The 23,768-nt window shown below is 39.5% G+C and overlaps 2 protein-coding genes across 2 annotated transcripts in view; one reads left to right on the plus strand and one right to left on the minus strand.

Annotated features, from left to right (window-relative positions):
* NCOR1 (nuclear receptor corepressor 1) overlaps positions 1 to 17,342 on the plus strand; it is a 59,455-nt gene extending 42,113 nt beyond the window's left edge. The window contains exons 27-44 of the mRNA XM_009583342.1: positions 1,153 to 1,236; positions 1,757 to 2,013; positions 2,369 to 2,749; positions 3,292 to 3,496; positions 4,267 to 4,476; positions 5,988 to 6,137; positions 6,655 to 6,840; positions 7,241 to 7,406; positions 7,678 to 8,174; positions 8,632 to 8,760; positions 9,334 to 9,491; positions 9,739 to 9,962; positions 10,395 to 10,532; positions 12,519 to 12,661; positions 13,974 to 14,027; positions 15,126 to 15,347; positions 15,913 to 16,095; positions 16,325 to 17,342. Of these exons, the coding sequence (XP_009581637.1) occupies positions 1,153 to 1,236; positions 1,757 to 2,013; positions 2,369 to 2,749; positions 3,292 to 3,496; positions 4,267 to 4,476; positions 5,988 to 6,137; positions 6,655 to 6,840; positions 7,241 to 7,406; positions 7,678 to 8,174; positions 8,632 to 8,760; positions 9,334 to 9,491; positions 9,739 to 9,962; positions 10,395 to 10,532; positions 12,519 to 12,661; positions 13,974 to 14,027; positions 15,126 to 15,347; positions 15,913 to 16,095; positions 16,325 to 16,512 (3,575 nt within the window). The 3' untranslated portion in view covers positions 16,513 to 17,342. The remainder of the gene's footprint in view (positions 1 to 1,152; positions 1,237 to 1,756; positions 2,014 to 2,368; positions 2,750 to 3,291; positions 3,497 to 4,266; positions 4,477 to 5,987; positions 6,138 to 6,654; positions 6,841 to 7,240; positions 7,407 to 7,677; positions 8,175 to 8,631; positions 8,761 to 9,333; positions 9,492 to 9,738; positions 9,963 to 10,394; positions 10,533 to 12,518; positions 12,662 to 13,973; positions 14,028 to 15,125; positions 15,348 to 15,912; positions 16,096 to 16,324) is intronic.
* Positions 17,343 to 20,278: 2,936 nt separating this feature from the next.
* On the minus strand, positions 20,279 to 23,765 carry TTC19 (tetratricopeptide repeat domain 19; the record flags this gene model as incomplete). Its single annotated transcript, XM_009583343.1, has 8 exons — positions 20,279 to 20,595; positions 21,116 to 21,278; positions 21,563 to 21,717; positions 21,911 to 22,005; positions 22,575 to 22,636; positions 22,899 to 22,955; positions 23,500 to 23,538; positions 23,742 to 23,765. Coding segments are annotated over 8 exons (729 nt in total), but the record flags the coding sequence as incomplete, so codon positions are not given.
* Positions 23,766 to 23,768: the final 3 nt, after the last annotated feature.

The raw sequence follows: 23,768 nt of genomic DNA on the forward strand, positions 1-23,768 counted from the left end.
TTGGTGTGACCTTTTGCTACAGGTCGTTCAGCTAGCACTTACTCCTCTCAGTAGATCTGACACACGTAACTGACTCTTCACAGTCCCAGCGGATTGTCGCAGAGCTGAAACAACACAGAGTCACAGCAGCATGGAGTCCATGGACGCACCCATTCAGTTAAATATTGGTCTCAACCTTGGCATAGTAACTTGGTAACACATTGGTGTGACCTTTTGCATTCAGAGACTTGCACCGCTGCCGTATCCTGCTTCAGGGAATCCCTAGTATTATTTTGAGTTACTAAACTGTAATCAAACTAACCCTGCAAAGGTCAAGTCAGGCCATTATATAACTTTTCTGATTGCTTTTTAAAACTACAAACGCAAGAAAATGTTTCATGCCTGAACTATGGAGTCTTACTCCTTAAGTGCATTTTGTCCCATCTTTCGTAGTCCTTAAAGGCTATTTTGTGTACACTTTCATCAGATGGAGCAATATGAATAAGAGGTTTCTAAACTTTATATAGAAATTCAGTGTTACCTTTAAGTCGCTGATGCATTTGGCTCGTCTTTGGGCGCTTTTGGCGTATGAGAAGCTGCTCTGATACTTTTATGCTGTATCTCGTCACTCTGACACATTTTCTGTCCTAAAACTGTGGAAAATTGAGTTCTTTGGGGTTTGATTTAGATTCCTACTGTAGGAACAGTAAATTCAGCTCTTCCCAGATGATTCAATATGAACTTTGGTTAATTTGGAGGATGCTGAGGTATATTTTGGGGTGTCTTTTTCTTTTTGTTCCACTTCCCGTCATGAAAATCTTTCTTTACTAGGTAAGGAAACTGAAGCGGAGTGTAGGAGAAGCAGTGACTGCTTTTGGGACAAGAGTTAAGCTTAATTACAAAAAATACCTTGTGTTTTCTAAATATGTTAAAACTTGCAACAATGTAATAGCATGAATACTTGAACTGAAAGAGGTTTTTTTTTTTTAGGGAGGATGGTGTTTATGACATGTTGATACAATGCCTAGTGTACTGAGGCTAGGCCCTCTGGGCACTAGCGTGATACAGATACTATCTGTACTGTCTGTAAGAAGGAGGAGGGGGTTTGTTGTTTTGTGGGGGTTTTTTTGAACGCTTGTTTAAATCTCTAAATTATGTTCATTTTAATTTTAGGTTTAATATGCCGTGCACTGCCTAGGGGTAGCCCACATGCTGAACTAAAAGAGAGAACAGTGTTGTCTGGCTCTATAATGCAAGGTAAAGTATTGCAAGTTTAGAAGGCAAGCATTAATTACATCCTCAAAAATCTGGACTTCTGAACCTTAAAACTGTTATTAACAATGGTAGCTGTGTTAAAGGTGGAGCTTATTTTATTAAACATGTTTTCAGAGCATAAATCAGCAGCTTTCTGATATGCTGTATATAAAGCTAGTGTGTAAACATAGCATTTTGTTTCTTTTTGGAAAATAGACTTTTTTTAATATGAATACGTGGTAATCGGCAATTCTTTTTTATGAACACTAACAATTCCCCAGACCTCTGAAAATGTATGCTATTTCCTTTATTTCAGCCACTGAAATAACTTGGGATACTTTCAGTAGTATATTGAATGTTTGTTCAGTTTATTTTTGTGGTGATCTTTTAGTCTTCAGAATATATTATCATAGACTATAGCAAACCAAAGTTCCAGTGTTATGACGTGTAGTTACTCTGCTTATGAAAAAAGAAACTTGGTAATTATTAATACCAGTAATGTGACTCTTTCTTTCTATAAAAGGCACACCAAGAGCAACAGCTGAAAGTTTTGAAGAAGGCTTGAAATACCCTAAACAGATTAAGAGAGAGTCACCTCCCATAAGGACATTTGAAGGAGCCATTACTAAGGGGAAACCATATGATGGAGTCACTACTATAAAAGAAATGGGTCGTTCCATCCATGAAATCCCAAGACAGGACCTATTAAACCAGGAGAGTCGCAAGACTCCTGAAATGGTGCAGACGACCAGGCCAATCATAGAAGGCTCCATATCTCAGGTAAATATAAAAAGCACTACTAGACTCATACAGTTGCTTACAGACTCAGTAGTGAATCAGTTCAGGATATTTGAATAATGACAAATGGCGGGGGACGTGTTTTGTTTTAAGAAAGCTACCAACTTACAAAGCTTAAAAATATTTTCTGTGTATTAGAAAAATCCTGACACTTCACCTGTAGGAAACACACTTGCAAGCAAATGTGAGAGAACTGACAAGTAACAGTCACTAAGATCCAGTTGTCTTCTCTGCTAATATGATAGAAGCAATGAGCTACAATATCAGCAATGTGAGTTTTTTAGCACGAGTGAAACATTGGCAGGATAACCTTACTTGATCTCTTTCTCCTTTTCAGGGCACACCCATAAAATATGAAAGCAACTCTGGCCAGTCTGCCATCAAACACAATGTAAAATCTTTAATCACTGGACCAAGCAAGCTACCCCGTGGAATGCCTCAGCTGGAAATGGTGCCAGAAAACGTGAAGGTGGTGGAGCGAGCCAAATATGAAGATGTGAAGACCGGGGATGCAGTACGTTCCCGTCACACATCAGTAGTCAGCTCTGGTCCCTCTGTTCTCAGGTCAACTCTTCATGAAACTCCCAAATCACAGCTGAGCCCTGGGATTTATGATGATACCAATGCTCGGAGGACACCTGTGAACTATCAGAGTCCAATGTCCAGGAGTTCACCTATGATGAATAGAGTTAGTGAGGGTATGTTATTCCTATCCAGAGTAAGACAAGAAGTTTTAATAATTTAACTTTAGACTTACTTTTAAACTGGTTTCTGTAATCCATTCTACTTTTTTTTATTCTAATGGCTTCTCTCAATTTGGAGGGTGGCTAGAATGAATTTTAGAAGGCTGTAAGCTGTTAATTGAAATAAGAAAATGAAAATCTGCCATATTGTAACATGGAGGTGGGAAGGCAATTCAATCTCAATTTGCATTTGATTACAGATCACATTGAAAGTGTTACCTACAAGGGTAATGTTTTAAGGACAGAAGCTATTCCTGAATTATAGAGGTATCTAGATGAGGAAGATAATAGATAATATGGTGAAGTGTAAGCAATCTTAGTTTTAGGATTTAGATTTTTCACCAGAAATAGTTTGTGATATAAAATATTCTCTGTGATTTATTGTGTAAGATTGCAGGGTCCTCTAGAACGTTCCTTGGGAGCCAGTGTATACTGACAGCTGAATTTTCTATTGAAAAATATGCATTTTATTGATTTGGGTTTTTCATTGGTTTTAGCTGGAATATCTTCTGGGAAGCCAGCAAATCACGAAAGGAAAAACACACTTACTCCGACACAGAGAGAGAGCGTGCCAGCAAAATCTCCAGTCCCAGGGGTTGATCCTGTAGTGACTCACAGTCCTTTTGACCCTCATCACAGAGGAGCAACTCCTGAAGTCTATAGGAGTCACCTCCCTCCTCATTTAGATCCTGCTATGCCATTTCACAGGGCTCTGGATCCTGGTAAATACGTTTGTGTTCGGGTTTTTTTTTAGTTTTAGAAATATTGTATGCTTTCATGCACAGAAAAGATATCTTTAAAAGGCAATTATCAATGGCCAGATATAATTTATAAGAGGTTATATATACACACTGTTGTGGTTTGATTTCAGTTTAGTGGGGGGTTTAATATCTAACCAGGAAACTTATTAAAATATTATTGTATATTACTGTAACTTTCTTTTAGAAACTGCCAGGTTGCTTCTGTTTTGTTAAAAAGTATTTTTAGATAAGTATTTGTGAAACATATTAAAAGCTTTCAGGAAAGCTATGCAAAGAAGGATGTAGAAGATGCTATAGAATTAAAGTGTAATCAGGATCCCTCAGTTCAGAACTGTAATTCATTCTCACTGAGGCATTATCAGGTTATCCCTGGTGATACTACATACAGTAGACTTCCTTTTAACCTATCCATCAGTCCACTTCTGTGAGGTATTTTAACCTTTTTTAGGTATTTCAGCCCTTTATATCTTCAGAACTTCAGGATTTATATTTTTAGTCACATCTCTTCTCTAATGCATATCTCCAATTTGGATTATTTAGCTTTTTCTGTCTGCATACTGTGCATAAATTCAATAAAACATCAGTATTAAAATGCTATTTTAATTAATTTGGCACTGGCTAGAGAGAATTGATAGCACTTCTCACTGAAGCTATATAAACATCTGAAACTTTCATTCAATATCACCCATGCTGCTTCCTAAATCTTCTTTTTTTCCCTCCTTCAAACTCAGCTGCTGCTGCTTACCTGTTCCAAAGGCAGCTGTCACCCACCCCAGGCTACCCAAGTCAGTATCAGCTTTACGCAATGGAGAATACACGACAGACAATCCTAAATGACTACATTACCTCACAGCAGATGCAAGTCAATTTACGTCCTGATGTAACAAGAGGATTATCTCCTAGAGAGCAAACTTTAGCTCTCCCATATGCAGGAGCAAGAGGTATGCCTGTGTTTTTTCTGATGTTCTTTAAAGTGTGTTTTGGATATGCGGTGTGGCTTGCTTGATTGGTTTGTTTGTTGCTGCTTATAAATATATCTGTGTGGATGAATGGATGGATGGATGCATGCGTACAAGTGCAAATATATGGATGTGTTTGCAAATGAGTTGTCATACATCTAATTGGCTTTTGTGGATATGAAGGAAAACTACGTATGTAATCAATATTGTTAAAGGGAAAGCTGTAAGACTTCTTAGTGTTCAAGAAGCGAGACTGTTTTATGCTAGTTTAAGTTGATATTCAGAAGCATATTTAACTTATCTTCAGAAAAGAGAATTATATCAAAATGAGAGCTTCTTCAAAATGAAAATAAAAGCAACAGCTAAAACGGTAAGGTTTGTGAAAATGGTGATTGTTTAAAGATGCTATGTTAGAGAGTTAGCAAATGTGTGTGACCTGTTGCAGGGTGGGGAAAAGCCTAAATCAGTCTGGACATTTAACAGCAGCAGGAAGGAGCTATTAAAAGTAAAAAGACATCTTGCAAAAGTGACAAATTTAATGTAAGACCATAAAAGTCAAAAAAGTTGATGAACAATTTATAAAGCCAAATGAACTAGTAACTTCTTCAGATACACCAGAAGCAAGAAACTTGGCAAAGAAACTGTAGGAACTGATAAATCATCAAAACTCAGAAGTAATGCTTTAGAAGATAAGGCCATTACAAAAAAGCAAAGCAACTTTGCAAATCTGTTCACTGTGGAGAGATTTCTATTTCTGTGATGGAGATTTTCTTTATGGGACATGAGTTTGAAGAGCTCTTTCACATTGAAATGTTGAGCAAAGTCTTAGAACAAAATAATAAAATGAGTAGTTATAAATCCTTGGGGTTACATGGCATTCTCCCAGGAGTTACAAACTTAACAGGTCAGTCTACCAGCTTGGTTACTGGATATGATAATCTGTCTATCAATTAAATCAGTTTTGATAGTTATTGGTAGAATGGAAGATAGCAAATGTGAGGGAATTAGGCTGGTAGGACTAATTATCTTCGGGATAAGATATAAGATCTTGTAGTGTTTTAATTGGTTGGAAAAGAAAGGATAAGTGGTTTTTGTAGTAGGGGAAGTTATATTGGAGTTCAGTGGGACCTGTGTATTTCAACATTTCATTTCATTTTATGAATATAAAAGGTCTGGAAAAGGGAGTGAATGATGTCAGGTAATACCGTTTTGCTAAAAGATGGGATTATTGAGTAGAGGTGAAGTGTATTTTTCTGAAGGGCAATTAAAGGGAGTGCTAGAAATGCAAATTCTGACTTAGTATGTTCCCAAATTGCTGATTGCCAGATCTAAGAGAGTATAACCAGCTGGAATATAGTTCTGCACTTGCCTTATTCTTGTGTTTTTTCCACTAAACATTCACTGCTGATCATTATCAATGAACAGAATGTATAATGTGCGGACCATTGGTCTGTCCTCGGATGGCTATTCTTACATGTGTCATCTCCTAACAGGAATTATTGACCTGAACAATATGGCTCCGACTATCTTAGTGCCTCATCCTGGAGGAACAAGCACACCACCCATGGAGAGAATCACGTATATCCCTGGTACCCAGCTTACGTTCCCCCCCAGGCCTTACAATCCTGCTTCTCTGTCACCAGGTAAGAGCTCTTATGATTTGGTGATGTCTCTAATCATCTGACATGCTGAGATAATTGACCATCTTTATTTAGCTTTCATTAATGTCATGTTTTGATGTTTTCTCAGGCGATGCTTTTTGCATGCACTTCTCACTTGGATAGCAAAGGTTTTCTTAATGATATCCTTTATAGTAACATTAGCAGCTGAAGGAGCTGAATTTGCCTCATTCTGTCAGGTTTTTATTTATAGTAATTTGATTATGATTTCACTAACCTCATATTACATGTGTTGAAGGGTGGAATTTGGGTCTACAAGCTGTCTAGTTTCTAACTATTTAGTAAAAAGCTGTTGAGCCTTCCACTGTCACTGTATGTTAAGCTTTTGTCTTCCTAGATAATTGGATGTCTTCAGTGGAGTGAAAATGTATTTGTGAAATTTTGCTGTAAATGGATGGCAAAATATATTGTCAAGTGTTTACATCAAATTATGCTTGAGTATCTCTTTTTGCTACTTCATTTTATCTTGTGGACCTTCCAGGACACCCTACACACCTCGCAGGTTCTGCAGCTGCAAATGCTGAAAGGGAACGGGAAAGGGAGAGGGAGAAGGAACGGGAAAGGGAGAGGGAACGTGAGCGAGAGCGGGAAAGAGAACGAGAACGAGAGAGGGAGAGAATAGCTTCAGTCCCAGACCAGGTGAGTGCACATTGCTACATTCGGATCAGTTGTCTTGTAGACTGTAACTGCTCATTTTCTATAGCCACTGTTAGCAACATACAGCTTATTAACAACACATTACACAGTTTGGTTTTAGTCTGCACTTAAGGCAGGTTCCTATTACGTAGCAGTTCTGGTCATAATTGCAACTTCAGCAAGCACCAGGCTTCTTGATCTTTCTCTCTTAGCAATGTAGTACCTAGGGAATGTGTGAATCCCAGTTATCGCTAGCACAACTTGCATGTCATTTAGAGCATTGTAAACGTTTAATACATACAGTCACATCTGGAGTGGTGGAGACAACTGGGAAAGGACGTGGAGGAGACAGCATTGATACATAGTTCTGCATTGTTATGACTGATCTATATATATTTTTTGTTTGTTCCCCTCCGCTCCATGTTCTGCAGGTACAGAGCAGCCTGGCAGACCTGGCAGTCATGGATATGTTCGGTCCCCGTCCCCTTCAGTTAGAAGCCAGGAAAACATACTGCAGCAAAGGCCTAGTATTTTTCAAGGGACCAATGGGACAAGTGTAATCACACCTTTGGATCCTGCCGCTCAGCTACGTATCATGTATGTTTTATAAGTTATCGTTTCAGAGATATCTGTTCTAATATTTGAGCTTATTAAAAGGTGCATTTAGCCTGAGGAAAACATTAAAAGATGAGGATATACCACTATCTGATTACTCTTGGATTTATCGGAAATGATCCAATGCATTTTCACCTGATCCAGTTTGGATAGAAATTAGTGTCACAAAAGCCTTGCTTTATTGTATGCATAATATGGCTCTAGTTCTTTTTTTCATGTGATATAATTCAGAATATTCAATGTTTGCCAACAGGCAGCTCACCCCTGGAGCTCCCTCCATTACTCAAGGGTTGCCAGCTTCCCGTTACAATACTGCTGCTGATGCCCTTGCAGCACTAGTAGATGCTGCAGCCTCTGCTCCTCAGATGGAAGTTGCCAAAGCAAAAGAGAACAAGCACGAAGGAACCAGGATAGAAGAGAACATGGGACGCCGGTCAGCTGTGGTTACTGAACAGCAGCAGATGGAACAGAAGACACTGGAGGTAGAAAAGAGGCCTGTCCAGTGCCCCTATACATCTGCAAATTTTTCTGGTGGCAAGTCCCAGGGACAGTCTTCATCAGTAGTCTATTCAGAGGCTGGTAAAGAGAAAGGACCTCCTCCTAAATCCAGGTACGAGGAAGAGCTGAGAACTCGAGGAAAGACCACAATTACTGCTGCTAACTTCATAGATGTGATCATCACTCGACAGATTGCTTCAGACAAGGATGCACGAGATAGGGGCTCTCAGAGTTCAGATTCTTCCAGTAGTTGTACGTATCTTAGTAACTGTCTACTACTTTGCTGTCTGTCTTAGCCTTTTAGGGAGATAATAAGCTGTGAAATGATTCTGATGTTTAATGATAAAATATTCAGCTCTGTACAGTAGAGACACTTCATAAGCAAATACAGTTTTTGCATATAGTGACTCAAGATTCTTGCAAAATCAGAGTTGTTTGCTTTGTTTGGATTCTATGCTACAACACGAAATGCAGGATAATAAAACTAACGTTATCAGAAGTCAGGAAACCTAAAATTATTTTGTTTACTTTGGAATACTGCTTTATGGAAATATTTGTTTCACCATGGTTATCATAGTGAAAAAGACAGTGTTTTGACTTTCATTTCACTGGTGTAATTTTAATGGAAGCACTAGTGTTGCTGTGTATAGGCAACAAAAATCTTCTGTGATATTTACACCTTACTCCACAACCTTTGCTTAATATTCAGTATCTTCTCACCGGTATGAAGCTCCTGGAGATGCCATTGAGGTGATTAGCCCAGCAAATTCACCTATACCTACTCAAGAAAAGCTACAGCCCTATCAACAGGAGACACCTAAACCAAGCCAGGCAGAGAGTAAGTTTATCTGCATATGCATATATTCTCACAATTATCTTGCTTATATTTACCAGCTCCGTGAACTCATAATAAAGTTAAAATATTTCAGGAGTCTTTAAGTGACTGCTTACCACATTCTTAACTTCTCAAAACTTTTTTGGAAGTATGTTGTTGGAGTGATCTGTGGAAAAACTAGAGCAAATGTATTGGAACTGACAATTGGCATTAAACAGAGCTCCTTTACGTTACAGTGTAGCTGCTTTAATAAGAAATTTATTTTCAATATGTTCTTTAAAATTACTGCATATTGGTGTTGATGCCCACAATTTTTTACCTACTAGTAAACCTATTACAGTACAGTTTGCAGGGGAGAAATGAGCTGAAATTCACCTGCATTGTGGAATGAAGCTTTATTTATCTATTCTAAATTGTAGGACCTATATACAGAGGGGGAAGAGGTGGTTATCACACAGGATACCCAAAGTCTAATGCAGAAACACCTCATCTTTTAAATTTGTAAGCACAGAACTTTCAAACCTTGAAACTTCAATAATACCATCTTAACAGACTGACCTTTTCTTCTTCAACTAGATGACCCAAACAGGCAATATGAGGGGCCGATTCACCGCTATAGGACACAACAGGAACCCCCTTCACCCCAACAACCTCCACCTCCCTCTTCCCAAGCAGAAGGGATGGCACATGTGCCCAGGACCCATCGACTTATCACCCTTGCTGATCACATCTGTGTAGGTTTATTTGCATGCATCTTTTCAGATGTGAAAAGTTATATTTTGATGATGAAAACACATGTTTTGGAACATAATACCAATTCTGTAATTATTAGTTTTAATTGAGGATGATATACAATAATGTGTCTGAACTTACAATCATCTCATTCGTTGCAATCGGTCTCATATTTATCTAGTTCATGAATACGTACGCTCTGGCCAATGTCTGACCAAGATCTCTTTTCTATTTTTTGGCCACAATCAGCAAATTATTACACAAGACTTTGCTAGAAACCAAGCAGCTTCTCAAGCCTCTTTGCAGCCTCCCACCACTACATTCCAGAATTCCACCCCTGCTCCAACACCTGTTTCTACCCGGGCAAAGACATCAAATCGCTACAGCCCTGAGTCGCAGTCACAGTCTGTCCACCATCAGCGGCCAGGTGCTAGAGTGTCACCTGAAAATCTGTCTGACAAGTCCAGGGGAAGGTAATGCATGTATTCAGTTTAACTGCAAATTTAATTAATGCCCAAATATGACATTTATAAACAATAGCACAGTAATCTTGATGTAGATCAGAAGTAGAAGTATCTTTTGGTCTTTTTTTTAAGCAACATCTGTCTTGCACTGTTTTTGACGATTGCTTCACTCTAGAACATAGCTTATAACTGTTTTCCCTTCACTTCTTATGCTTAATTTCCAGTCTTTAGAGGGGTGAAGATGTTTAATTACTTAGAAGTTATCAGAGTCATTATGGACAATTCAAAGTCATCTTTTTTGAGATTGCCAAGCATACTAAAGCATGTGACATATATAGTTAGAAATAAGTAGTTAGGTAACAACTGGAATGCAATTACATGTGTTAACTACTGCTTTACATGCATTAAGAGTACTTATCTGTCTCTGAATTATGGATGTAGACCTGGAAAATCTCCAGAGAGGACTCATGTCTCTTCAGAGCCCTATGAGCCAATCTCGCCACCTCAGGTCCCGGTTGTACATGAGAAACAGGAAAATGTTCTTTTGCTTTCCCAAAGAACTGAGCCTACTGAACAGAGGTATGTGTAAAACTGAATTTTAAAAACATTATTCTGGATCTTTGTGCGGCAAACAGTATCTTTAATAAAGAGCAGTTTAAGCGATCTTCCTCTGGTACCGCAGGCAAGTTGTTAATCACTGTTGATCCTTTTGCACTAGCATTCAAAACTTGCTATTTGGGAGATGCTTTGGGAAGCCTGAGTGAAACGTCATCCGTACATGTTCTGTCTTAAGTTTCGTGGTGCAAGCAGTGTGTTCTATGTCGTATCTGATAGCAAACGTTATAACAAAATTCCTTGTGGGTGCCAGTTCTATAAAACTCAGATGGTTTTTGGGTAAGGTCCATTTTCTACAATTTTTATTAAATAATTCAGGCTTCTCCTGCCTGATCAGCTTCCTGGATACTGTCCTGGTGAAGTGTGGAGGAACCCAGGCTTCCAACACTCATGATTCTAGAGCAGCTTATCACATGAAATATCACTAAGCTAAGGAGCTTAATTTCCAGGAGTTGTGAAGGAGGGATGTCAGGAAGTCCATGTATCGGGCAGCCTTGTTTCCCAGGGCTATTTGTCAGTCTGCCAGATCTGCAACATAAAACTACATGGGATCCCTGGCAGACTGTATCAGTGCTGGTGTCTTCAAACGTCTGGCAGATGCACATGGCAATGGATGCTTCTGTCATTTGCTCTGCTGTCTGCTGAAGAAGGAATAGCAGCCAACTTGCTCACCATGTACTTATTTGAGGCTCATGCTGGTGAAATTGATTCTTTTTTTCTTGTTTTTTTGCCCCTCAACTCTGCAGTTGCTGGCAGGTTGTTACAGTCCATGATGAATGTTAGCTAGATGCGAAGGGATTTTCAGGAACATGGCAGGGAAGATTGCACTTCTTAGAATTTAAGGATCCTGGCCTAGGAAACCGGGAGTCTTTGTCTTTTTTGCTTTATTTTTAGATTATTTTTTAATTTAAGTATGGGGTGGGTTTTTTTTTTTAAATTAACTCTGATTTGCCAGATTGCTGCTGCTTAAACAAACCCAAGGATTCTAAGTGCCACAGTGAACATACAGCTGATCATTTTTATCCACTCTTGGAAACAGTGCAAGTTGTTCATGACCCTGATATTAGCTTAGATTTTTCACCTGAATTTCTTCATACTTTAGTTGGTTTTTTTTTTTCTTAAAATAATGTAATTGGAATACTACTGTTTTTGTCATCTTTATAAACAGCCTAAAATTTGCATATTTTAAGATCTGAAGATAAAATGTACCCCTTGTCAGTTTGACATTTACTTCAGCAATTTTTTTACGCTAATGTGACAGAAATTATGTGCAGAAAGTGTGCCAGCTACTGTGAATGTAAAATTGATAAGGGATATGAAATACAGAACGTGGATCCCAGTCTGAATTTGTGCCATAGAGCAAAGACAGCTGGCTGGTAGCTCTTGAGCCAGATTCCAGTCCCTAAGGTTCTTTCACCTGGTTTCTAAGAATGCCTAAAATAGCTTATTTCTTTGGACCATGTGTGATGGGGTGGGTGAGCAGATTTAAGAAGTAGTACATCATTTTTGGTGGCATACTGGGGACAAGAGTGAGAAGAAAAAGGTTGGAAATGTGTAAATATAGGAACAGCTAGGATGAGTGTTTGAGCTTCTAGTTTAAGCATTTCATCACCTACCAATTTGCAGTGCAAACTTCAGCCAGCATGCAGGTTGCAAGGCAGAAGTAGGCACCCCCGAGATGATTTATTAGAGCATCATCTCTATACCACTCTCCAGCACAATGACATGGTCATTTTTTCTGTGAGCTGTAGAATCTTAAATCCCTGTTACCTGGGTAAAGCGGGTGTTCTGGAGAGTCATTGTATTTGTCTGGTCCCCGAAAAACAAGCTGAGGAAAGAGTCTTAAAGCTCATATGAATGTTGGTGGTTTCTGCCTGATTGCGTTTGGAAAGATTTAAATGTACATCTTGAAAAATGTTCTCTCCCTTTGACATATGTTGGTCTTGGCAGGACTGACTCTCGCTCTCCAGGTAGTATAAGCTACCTGCCTTCGTTTTTCACCAAACTTGAGAACACTTCACCAATGGTAAAATCCAAGAAACAGGAGATATTTCGAAAGCTGAACTCATCTGGTGGAGGTGACTCTGACATGGGTATGCAGGACTTGCCTTTTCACTGAATTTTTCCAGCTTAAGCTTTATGTGACTGACACCCACAGATGTCCTAACCTAAATAAGTTTCAAATAACATATGAATTAATATAAACCTATGACTATAAAAACACATATATAATAATTCATGACCAAAGAACCGGAAGATTGTTAGATTTTTCCCTTTTTTCTTTTCTTTTCTTTTTTTTTTTTTTTAAATGCTGGTATGCATAGGACTGTCACACTTAAGCTTTTTAACATTTTATTTGAGATATGGAAATGGTTTCTGAAAACCATGGAAAAAATACATAATTAACGAAAGTTGTTACAACCTGACATTATGCTAGTTAACTTTGTGTCTGTAGTTTGCTTTGTATCAACATTAACTATTACACATTTTCCTTTTTGGAAAGGTGTCTTGAAACTGAATGTTTTGTATTTTCTTGGCCCTTATGGCTATGGCTGTTAAAAAGACATATTTTAATATAGTTTCAGTAATGGATACTGACATGGTGGAATATGATACTAGAACTATATTTTTGTTTTTCTCTTAGAAACTGTAGCAGAACTTTGTATCAAAATTATCAGTAGTGAGTTTAAGCTGTTTGTGAACTCAGTACCTAACAGAGAGTCTTTATTTGAAAGTGGATGCTCTTGCATTGCAGAGCAATTTGTTGCAATTGAGCAACAAATTAATCTCATTCTGAAAAACAAGGCTGTGTCAGTAAGGGTTGCAGTGTTCTTTTTATTGGATGCCCATTGTGTGCACAATAGATTTTGCTCTGTTGAAAATTTCATGTGCATGCTTGGCATACAAACACACTTCCATTGCTGCCAATAATCTTTTCATTTATATATTGAACTTAGCGCTATGGTTGAAAGTCTTTATTCTCAAATTGGACATAATATAGGTAATGTTGGGGGACGGATGTTTAGCCATTCAAAGTTGTCATTCATTTTTTTAATACATACAAATACTCAGCCTGTAAGGTTCATATGTTAAAATATGTATTTAGCAAATCAAACGCAGCTTTGCATTTTAAAGTACATAGATTGTGAAAGTTCAAAAAGTCAGTCTGCTTCCTGAAGTAACATCTTGAAAAGAAGACTAGCCATGACCATAGAAGATACTTTTACCCTAGTATAGATCATTTTCCTGAGAAGGCATAGATGCACATTCATCTTAGAAGATTGAGAAAGAAAAAAACAAACATTGAAAATAGGTCAAAGTAATTATACCTTGTGCATTAGGACTAGTAGTGATCACTTGTAGTGATCATGGAAAACTCAATGAAATGTTGTGCTTTAATTGCAGCAACTGCTCAGCCAGGGACTGAAATATTCAACTTGCCAGCAGTCACTACCTCAGGTAAGATTTTCAGTAAAAGAAACAACATATGTTTCAGAAAAAATAAACTAATGTAGTATCTTTCATTTATATGCTTTGGGGAGTCCAGTAAATGAGGAAGGTGATGAAAATTTAAAAAGTAATATCCTACATGAAAATTTGTTTCCTGTAAAGCAAAAATGACCAAAGGAAAAGCAAAATGACCGAAGGAAGTTTCAGAAAATATTTTAAATAGGAACTTAGGCAAGAATGTTTTATTTCTGTGTGCTCTGCAAGTCCTACACAGAGTTAGAAGTTCTACACAGAGGTAGAAGTCATGAAATTGGTTAGCATCTCACTTAAATAAATTTAAATACAGTGTAGTTCAACAAAACTTGAGCTTAGTTCATCAAATGTAGTCTACTTTATAAACTGGTGTATTTAAAATACTTACTGATAATTTTCTATGAGACAGGGAAATGAAAACATAACCCGTAATTTTACTGTGTAAAGAGACGAGTGAGAACTGAACTGTGGGAGATAAGAACTGCCAAAATTGAGTCTTGAGTTGTACCCAGATTGACTTTACATGATTTTGGCTAGTTGCTGCCCCTTCTGGTACAGTGCTTCTGTCTTTTAAATGGAGAAGGTACTGATCTCCATTAATTTAGATGGAAGACAAGCTTTTGGAATAAATATTTGGCATGTATCACACTTCATAAGACACATTAGTATGTATCATTAATGGGAGAAGTATTCTTCTGGTCTCTTCTCTTACAACTGAGTAATAGCTGCAGATTTTACTTAATATACTATCACAATCAGCATGCTCAGCTTCCTTTGCTATTAAAAAAAAAAAAAAACAACAAACCAAAGAAAAGTAAAATTTACCTTCTTGCAAACAGTCTGACATTTAGTGGCACTACTGACGTAGCTCTTCAGTGTTTGCTGGCATGTCTAACTTGCAGCCATTGTGAGCTGCTTTGGAACATGCAGCTTTGCGTTTTAAGAAATCTCATCTTTGGGTTTTTTTTTTCCCACCTTTCTGCCTCTCTCCCCATACCCCTTTGTAATTTCTCCGAGGTATGGTTTTTTGCCTCCTGTCCCACCTTTTCCTGTATGTTTTCTTTTATCTCCCAGGTGCAGTCAGTTCTAGGGGTCATTCATTTGCAGATCCTGCCAGTAATCTGGGTCTGGAAGACATTATTAGGAAAGCATTGATGGGAAACTTTGATGACAAGAGTGAGGAGCATGGAGTCGTAATGTCACAATCTATCGCAGTAGCACCTGGCAGTTCCAGTGCTGCAGTATCAGCAAGTAATGAGACGCGTAGGGAAGAAGCTAATCCATCACCAAATTCAGGTGAGGTATTGCAGCTCCTAAATATTTCATGGTCTTAAAGAAAAAAATAAATTAAGGGTTTGAATAAATTTGGTGTCACTGAAAATCACTGTCTTTCCTCTGGAAGTCATAGAGATGGTGTTTCCATTCCCTCTAGTGGTCCTGGCTTTCAAAATGGTGCTGGTGACTTAAGGAGCATTAGCCAGTATTTCCTGGAGAATGACAACACTGATGAAACGGGGAAGAGATAACAGGGTATATTAGATACCTGAAGCTTCTCAGTGGTTTGATGAAAATGCGTGTGTAGTACATCACCTATAAAGAACACGTGACAGTGGGAACTAGCTTGAACTGAAAACATCTCCTTTCCTAAAAATGGAAATAAAACTCCGTCGTGATAAGAATAGGGATTTTCTAGCAATAGTGTGTTAGAAGACTAGCCTATATGGTCACTAATTGTAGTAAATCAGCATGCCAGAAGGTACCAGTGTGAAGCTCCTCTTTGCTGCTAAGTGATAATTTACAGAAAGAAACAGGCTAAAATGCAGTATACCATTTTTGTAACATCTGTCCCTTCTCTTTCCAGGAGGGGGAGTCGGCAAGCAGAAGCTAATCGGCAAGTCAAACAGTAGGAAGTCTAAGTCTCCGATTCCTGGACAGGGATATTTGGGAACCGAAAGACCTTCTTCTGTCTCATCTGTACATTCAGAAGGGGACTACCACAGACAGACTCCAGTGTGGGCCTGGGAAGATAGGCCTTCATCAACAGGTGAGAAACGGGTTTCTTTCAAACTTAATAAACCAGATGTGGTATTTGTAGAAAGGTCAGATGTAGATATACTGTAACACTGGTATATTGGTCAAAAGATTACAGCATGTAAGGACTTTCTGAAACAGATTTTCTGCTAGTTGTCACAACCAAAACCAGACTATCTTTCAGACACAGATCTCTTAGAACAGCTCATGTTTTTGACTTGAAGGAACTCTCTTTGATTCAGGTTCAACACAGTTTCCTTACAACCCATTGACGATGAGGATGCTCAGCAGTACACCGCCAACATCCATTGCGTGTGCCCCACCGTCCATGAGCCAAGCAACCACTCACCAACAGAACAGGATATGGGAGCGAGAGCCTGCACCACTGCTTTCGGCACAATACGAGACTCTGTCTGACAGTGATGACTGAACTATGCAGATTTTTTTTTTTTTTTAATTTGCGGGTCAAAAAAAGAAATCTATTTTTGACTTGTGCCCATAGAGACTTTCCAAGAGAGCAAGGGCCACACAATGAAGAATTAATGGAGAGTCCATTAAATGCCTTCTGCACAGGCCATGTGTTGGAGGATCGTGATCAAGAAGGTTGACTTACTAAAGATAAATATGTAAAGAGTTTTTAAAAATGTGGACTATTCCTGTTCTACATCTATTTGTAAAGAAAACCATAATGTCTTTAAATCATTCTTCTGTAAATAGAGAGTACTTTTTGCAGTGTTTTTTCCCTTGCTATAATATCTGGTGTACTTATGTTCAAATCATTGCCTAAACTTTGGGGGTCATTTTGTAATTTTTTTTAAGCATTTTCTCCAGTGTAGAGTACTCTTCATAACCCTAGCCTCCCTACCAGCCTAGCCTAACCATAACCCTAGCCTCCCAACCAGCCTAGCATCATTGTCCATTTAATGCCATGCCACTTCTTGCAGGCATTGTGCTTTTATATAATTTTTTTCCCTAGACACACTTTCTCAGTGGTGTTCAAGCTCTTGTGAAAATGTTGATTTTTAAGACTGACCCCTTAATGAATTCTGTACATTAACATAGTCCAGTTCGCTGGAATAAGATGATATATTTCTTTGAATTTTAAATTCTGCCACATTGTAAATTTTTGGTGCAGTTGGTTTTATTTAGCAACACTGCAGAAATATTATTGCATGGGTATGTTATGGTTCATTTTTAAAAGGAAAAAAAAAAAACTAAACAAAAAGAACAGCTTCTGGAGGCATACCTCACTGTTATGCACACTGGGAATTTTAAATGTGCCCCAAAAGCCTATCTTAGTGTTTTCTGTTTCTGCATTGTATGCAGTCAAAACAGGCTACTAAATTTTACTGTCATATTTAACCATAGCGAATGGCTTATCTGAACAGAGGCTCTGGGTGGGTTGATAAATCCTTTAAGAAGAAAAACCTCTACATCCCAAGTTTAAATAAAACAAAATGCTTTTATAGAATAATTGAGCAACACACGAGTCAACTACTTGGCTTCTGTTACAACCAGTTTGAAATAGGTACTGTGATTTTTACCTTCCTCCAGTCTGATTTTAAAATTGTTATGTACAATTACTTTACAGTCTGTGTCCCCATCCCAATCCCTAGCCCTATAAGCAAGCTTTTGGTGGAAGTCCTTACAAATACTTGGCTTAACTCCTAAAGTGTGCAATACTTGTTAGGGTGATTTTTTTTTTTTTTTTTTTTTAAATTGTATATGGTACTAGGAGAGTCTCCTTAATCATTCATCTATCATTGCCTGCTAGAATATGCTTGTAGCTCATGTATACGTACCTCCGGTTAGTGATATCACAGGGTGTCCTGACATCCGTCTTCAAGAGCGTCTTATTTTTTGCTGCACTGACCTCAGGAAGTGAATTTTAATCTTCTGGGGTAGAAGGACTGATTTACAGATAGCACTGAGTTGGGGGGTGGCATGGCCTGTCAGATTCCAAACTGCTTTTGCATCTCATTGATGAACAGTCTTTGCTTTGAAGTTCTTTTCCAGTCAAAATATTTTTAATTTAACACTGTATTTGCAATACATTGTATGGAAGGTATAATGTAGCGGTGAACCTTAAGCCATGTAAGCTCTACATCTTATGGAAGGACTGTAATGGTCCAGTTACAAACAGGAAGAAGTACAGAACTATTTATCGATAGCAAATTTACTTGGAGTACTTCAGAGGAAAGCCTTTTTGCCCTAAGTGTGGGAAAGAAAAAATCCAAAGGAACTCATTTGGAAATTTGACACTGTGTTGCAACTACAGAATTATTTTGCTACTTTTTTTTAAACACTGCATCAGAGTAGATCAGTTCGCAGTCTTAAATCTCCTTGCAGTCTTTCTCTAAGAAAGTTTTTTCTCACCCTCCCATCCTTTACCCTTTTGGCTTAAAGTAGTGAATTTTTCATCATTTGTAGACCTGTGCTCTTATTTTAACTTTTTTGTTCCCATAGCAACGTATACTGGAAAACAAGTTGATCTGCCCTTTTTGTGGATTTAAATTTGGAGTGGAGAGTTAAGTTCCATTCTAAAACTCACTTGTTCTCACTTTCTTAGTGTAACAAATACAACGTGAAAGAGGCATGTACAGACAAATGTCTTTGCTAACTGTACAGTAAGTATAGCATGTTCATTGCAAAGCTTCATGTTATTGCTGCTGCAGCAGCAAGATACCCAAAGTAGGATAGTCACTTTCTCCTAAGATACAGCTTGAGTGGCATTTGCACATAAAATGTTGCTGCTTTTTTGTTTGTTATCAGAGTTCTAACTTCTCCAGTGTAAAAAACCGCTCCAGAGCCTAAGTTAGGGTTTACCACAATTCCAGTAATCTTCAAGTATGGAATTACATCTGACCTGTTTCAAACAGGAAGGTGTTTATAAATCATGTTTACAAAGTGTAGTTTACTACAAATTTTTAACTGATTTCTGATCAGCGCTTTCACAATGCTTTCATCTTGATATGTTTCGTGATTCTGATATGAAATCATTTAAGACTTGAAAAACCCATGCATCATAAAACTCAACTTTTTTTTTTCCACACAATGTCTTCAGTAGACAGTGACTTCTGGATTCAGACCAATCAATAAAGGGGATCAGTTCTCCATTTGCCTTTCCTGTGTCTCCCTCTTGTTTTGCAGCATCAAGCTGTGTTCATGAGAACAGGCTAAACACTTTCCTTAAGGGGTGCTGTAGGGTTCCGAGTTAACACTGCTGGAGTGTCTAAGGTCTGCCACTTAAAAACCAAAAACCAGAACTTCAAAGATGACTGGCTGTAATGCGTTAGAGCCTTTCTGTTTGTACAAGTGTGCCTGTAACAGCCGTATTTTTACTTCCTAGCTTGCTGAGAACAAAGCTGTATATGTGACTTGAGTTTTTCCAGCTTCAGTGACCATCTCCTGCATGCCTCTTCTTAGCTCAAAGTTAAGCAGAGTGGAAGCCACTAATGCTACTGTAAGTAAACTAATAGTGATGCAATTAACATTGAGATATACCAAACAGCTGAAGTTCTTAGAAATGAGAGGTTAAAATAATGCTTGGTTAGTGACAGAATTACAGTTCTACTATCCTAGCTAAATATGGATTTGATAACTTCTAGTTTAATTCTCCTTTGTCTTTAACATTAGGCTTCCCTGCAGGGCAGAACTGAAAAATTCTGTTGTATAAGCAGGCTGTTCATACTAGATTCACATGAAGGCATGTACCTTACAAACATGACAGTATGTACATACCACCTTTTCCAACAGGAAGCCTCAGCATTCTAGCACTGTCCTATCCAAGAAAGGAGGACAGCTTTGGCACTTACTGTGCTCTTGATTGGAGTAAGGTAGCTGAGTGTTTTATTTCTCACAGCAGCTCTGCTTTGGTAATATAATCTCACCCCTCCTCTGGGGGGCATATTCTATCTTTGGATGCCAGATGCTTTGAAGAAAACCATTTAGACTTCAGACAACCTGTTTGAAAAGGACATGGACCTACAGCTCTCTCATAGTACGGGCATAGTCTGGGAAATGGTCTGTTGAAGCTAATACGTACTGAACTGTAGCACTGACACAAATACACTCCTTGACTTAACTGCAAGTATTAATACCAGGCTAGACTTGCACTTTGCTGGCAGTCAAGACAAAGTTAAATCATTAGCACAGTAGGTCCCTCTAACCATAGACTACACCACAAATTTACATAGTTAAGATTTCACAACTTTATTTTGGGCTAAGTTGTTAGGCAATAGCAGCCCTTCTTGTTAAGCAGTCCTTAAACTCCTCATTGTTCTTCCCCTGGAGAATTGCACCAAACTGGTCCCAGGCTGCTTGTATTGACCAACCCTTGCTGCTGTCAGCCACCTCAAGGTTGGGCTCCTTGGCCAAACTCATTTAGAGCCCTTTCTCCTCTTGGCCAGCTCAGCTAGTTCTTCCTGGATATGCTGGACAGAAGCAACATCTCCCTTCTGTTGTGCCTGCTTGAGAGCTTCTTTGTACACTTGTTTTGCTTGCAGAAAGTCTTCTGTAGCAAGAGGAAAAAGTGGCATGGCTAGGCAACTACATTGCCCATTTTCAGAGTCCCTTCCTGAAGCTGAGCACATGCATAGGACATGCAAAAGACTACTTGGAACACTTCAGGAACCAGGGAGGTTCAGAAAACATTCAGCATAAGGTGCCAACTAGAAGAGCCAATTAGAGCAGCAATCACAGGACAAGGTGCTGCTTTAGCATTAAGATCTGATTGAAACAAGTCTCAAGCATGTCTTATGTCCTTTTGGAACCAGTTACTATGAGGACATGCAGGACAAGGGAAACTAGATTCCCTGGCAACCTTTTAAGTCAGATGCACCAGTCTTGGGACAGGATCCTTCAGCAGCTGAATTCAATTTGAACATAATACAAGTTGCCTACACCAAGTCAGACAACCTACTGCTTAAACTAAAAATAGTAACACACAAATAACACTGTAGTCCAATCCTACAGTACAGGTATCTGCAGTCAGCACAAGTACAGTGACACAGGCTGGACATTTATTTACTTACCTTTGTGCATCAGAATTGCTGCCAGGTTATTCAGCACCATGTGCTCCTCAGGGTGTTGAGTCTCCTTTGCCAGCTCAGCTGCCCTCTTCACATAGGAGTATGCCTCATCGTAGTGCCCCTGAGCATCCAGTACAGTTGCTAAGTCATTCATCAGGACCACAGTCTGCACCAGGACAAAAAAGGAAGCCTCAGAGCAAGACTTGTGTGGAAGTCTGGGGCAGTAGAAGCATCACATTCATACCCCTGTCACATTAGTAAAAGTAGTATTTCCCAGAGAAGCTTTCAGTAAGAAAGTGTCTTATATTTATATGTCAGCATGCTGCATGCTCATTCTTCCTGGCAGGAAAACAGAAGCTAATTCAGTGCTGTGTACACTTGATGCCAGCAAAGCTGCTTTTAAGGCTGCCTCATTCCCCAGGAGATCAGGCTTTCTATTGTACACATCACCTGTGGATGAGTCTCTCCCTGAACATCATTTGATATCTGCAGAGCCTTCTCATACATTTTTTGGGCCACTGGGAGCTGGTTAATGTTTAGGAGATAGCGAGCATAGGAGTCTAGGCTCATCCCAAGCAAGAGACGGGTGTTGGCCTTTTCTTCAGCTGCAAATAGAGAGGAGTGGAAGTGATCACTTCTACAAGATCAAGCATGAGTTTCCATCCTACAAAAGTAGGAAACTCATGCAGTGTGAAGACAACAGATTGACATGAAGATGGAATATGGAAAGCAACATCAAGGACAGGGAAATGGAGAAAAGATGATGAGAGAAGCCTTCGACAGACATGGCATTCCCACCTGGTAAGACATCCTCAGGCAAGTCCTTTTGCTTGGCAATCTTCTCCTCTAAGGTCAGGATGCAGAACTCGTAGCCAGCCAGGGCTAATTTGTGCCTGCAAAGTACAACAACTCAGCAAAGCAAGGCTCCTTCCATCCCTAAAAGGACAGATATGAACACCCTCATTCTAGAGGGCCTGTAAGACAGCTTTTCCCCTGCACCAGAACCTTCTTGCCCTCAGTGCTCTCTTCTTGATTATGGCCTGGACCTTTCTCTTGACCCATGGACAAAGGGATTCAAGAGGTGGAGAGGGCCCCCCCTTTCCCCAAACAAGGCCAGCTAAGGCAACCCATGCTCATGCTCCACTGAAAAAAGAAGCCACAAGTTACCACCACCAACCAAATGCTTCAAAAGCCTTCTCTCCTGTGAGGTGTGGATTTAAGACTAAAGAGCGATGTCCTCTATGGCTACTTCTGCCCTAAGCTGGGCAGGTCATAACAGCAATCACTGTGCTGCATGACAGCAGGTAAGCAAATATCATGCCTGTGGGAACCTTTATGTTGATGGTATCTTGTCACACCAAAGCTTCCTCAGACACTCTATTCTTAAAGAGCCCCTGCTTGGCCACCGCTGCCACTGTGAAGCTGAGATGAAAGCAGAAGATGGCTTTAGCAGGGAACTCACTGTTTCTGAGCTGCATAGATACTGGCCAGCTTGAGGGACATCTCAAGGATTGCATTGTCATCCTGCCAGGAGGACACACAACACAACTGTTACTCTTCTTGCATCTCCCCAAAAGAAACATTACTTTACCAGAGAAAAAGTTTAGACCTTGGAAACACCCATCCTGTTGTCTCCAGAGCTGCCATCCCCTTAAAGGAAGTTCTTGAGAAGCTGGCAAGCTCATAGCTAGTATTGCAAATTCCCAGTAGGCAGTATTACAGCACAAGAAATAGACCAAAGAATTGTTAATACTTCAAGCTGAAAGCCTTTACCAGAAGAACATACCTCCTTTGTGTCCCCTGCAAGCAAATAGCTCATACTTGCTTTGTAGAGCTTTTCTGCCTGAAATGAGAATTTTGAAGAGAATACTGAGGAATGATGGCATTTAAAACAAAGTATCTCTGCCCTTTATGGAAGCAGACTACTGGGAGAAACCTGTCTCACAATTTGTGGCATTTACACTGTATGTCAAGACCAGTGAAAGGCTAACCAGAGCCCAATGGTACTGCCAATTAGTAGGGTCCTTTCAGTTAGGACTGAAAAGGACTTTAGGACTCCTGCACCAGCCATGAGTTTCCCACATCTGTGTGCCTTCAGGGATTCTCCTTGGGACAGCCATCTAAATGCTTGACTGTGGCATTTGACAGTAAGTATTCCTTCCCTTGCACACCATGTTGGAGCTCAAAATTTAACTGTGAAAGCACCTTTCTTAGCAGCACGTGCTCCATGGGACTGCAGTCCCAAAGCAAATTATTCTGCCTTGGACTGCAAGATCTCTGCCTCACAACTCTCAGGATACACACCTTCATGATCTTGGACATGACAAGACCTTGCACAAGATGTCAGCCTCTTACATTCAGTGGGAAAAAAACCAAGAGTTACTCACATTGTCCAGCTGTCCCCGCATGAAGGCCACGTTTGCCATCTGGAAGAGACAGGCAGTGCTGAAGCTCCATAAAGCCTCAACACAACTCTTCCTTCTACCTACAGCCCCAGCATACGGCACAACACCCCCCCGAAGGGAACTGCAGCCCCACGGCGACTTCCAGCAGGGGCCAGACACGACGTGGGACAGCCCCGAGCAGGAGGGCGGCCAGCCCACCCCCTGCCACCCCACCGGCGCCTCACCATGCTGTAGGTGTAGACGATGGCTTT

Source organism: Fulmarus glacialis, unplaced genomic scaffold (assembly GCF_000690835.1).
Source record: "Fulmarus glacialis isolate BGI_N327 unplaced genomic scaffold, ASM69083v1 scaffold25398, whole genome shotgun sequence".
NCBI lineage: Eukaryota > Metazoa > Chordata > Aves > Procellariiformes > Procellariidae > Fulmarus > Fulmarus glacialis.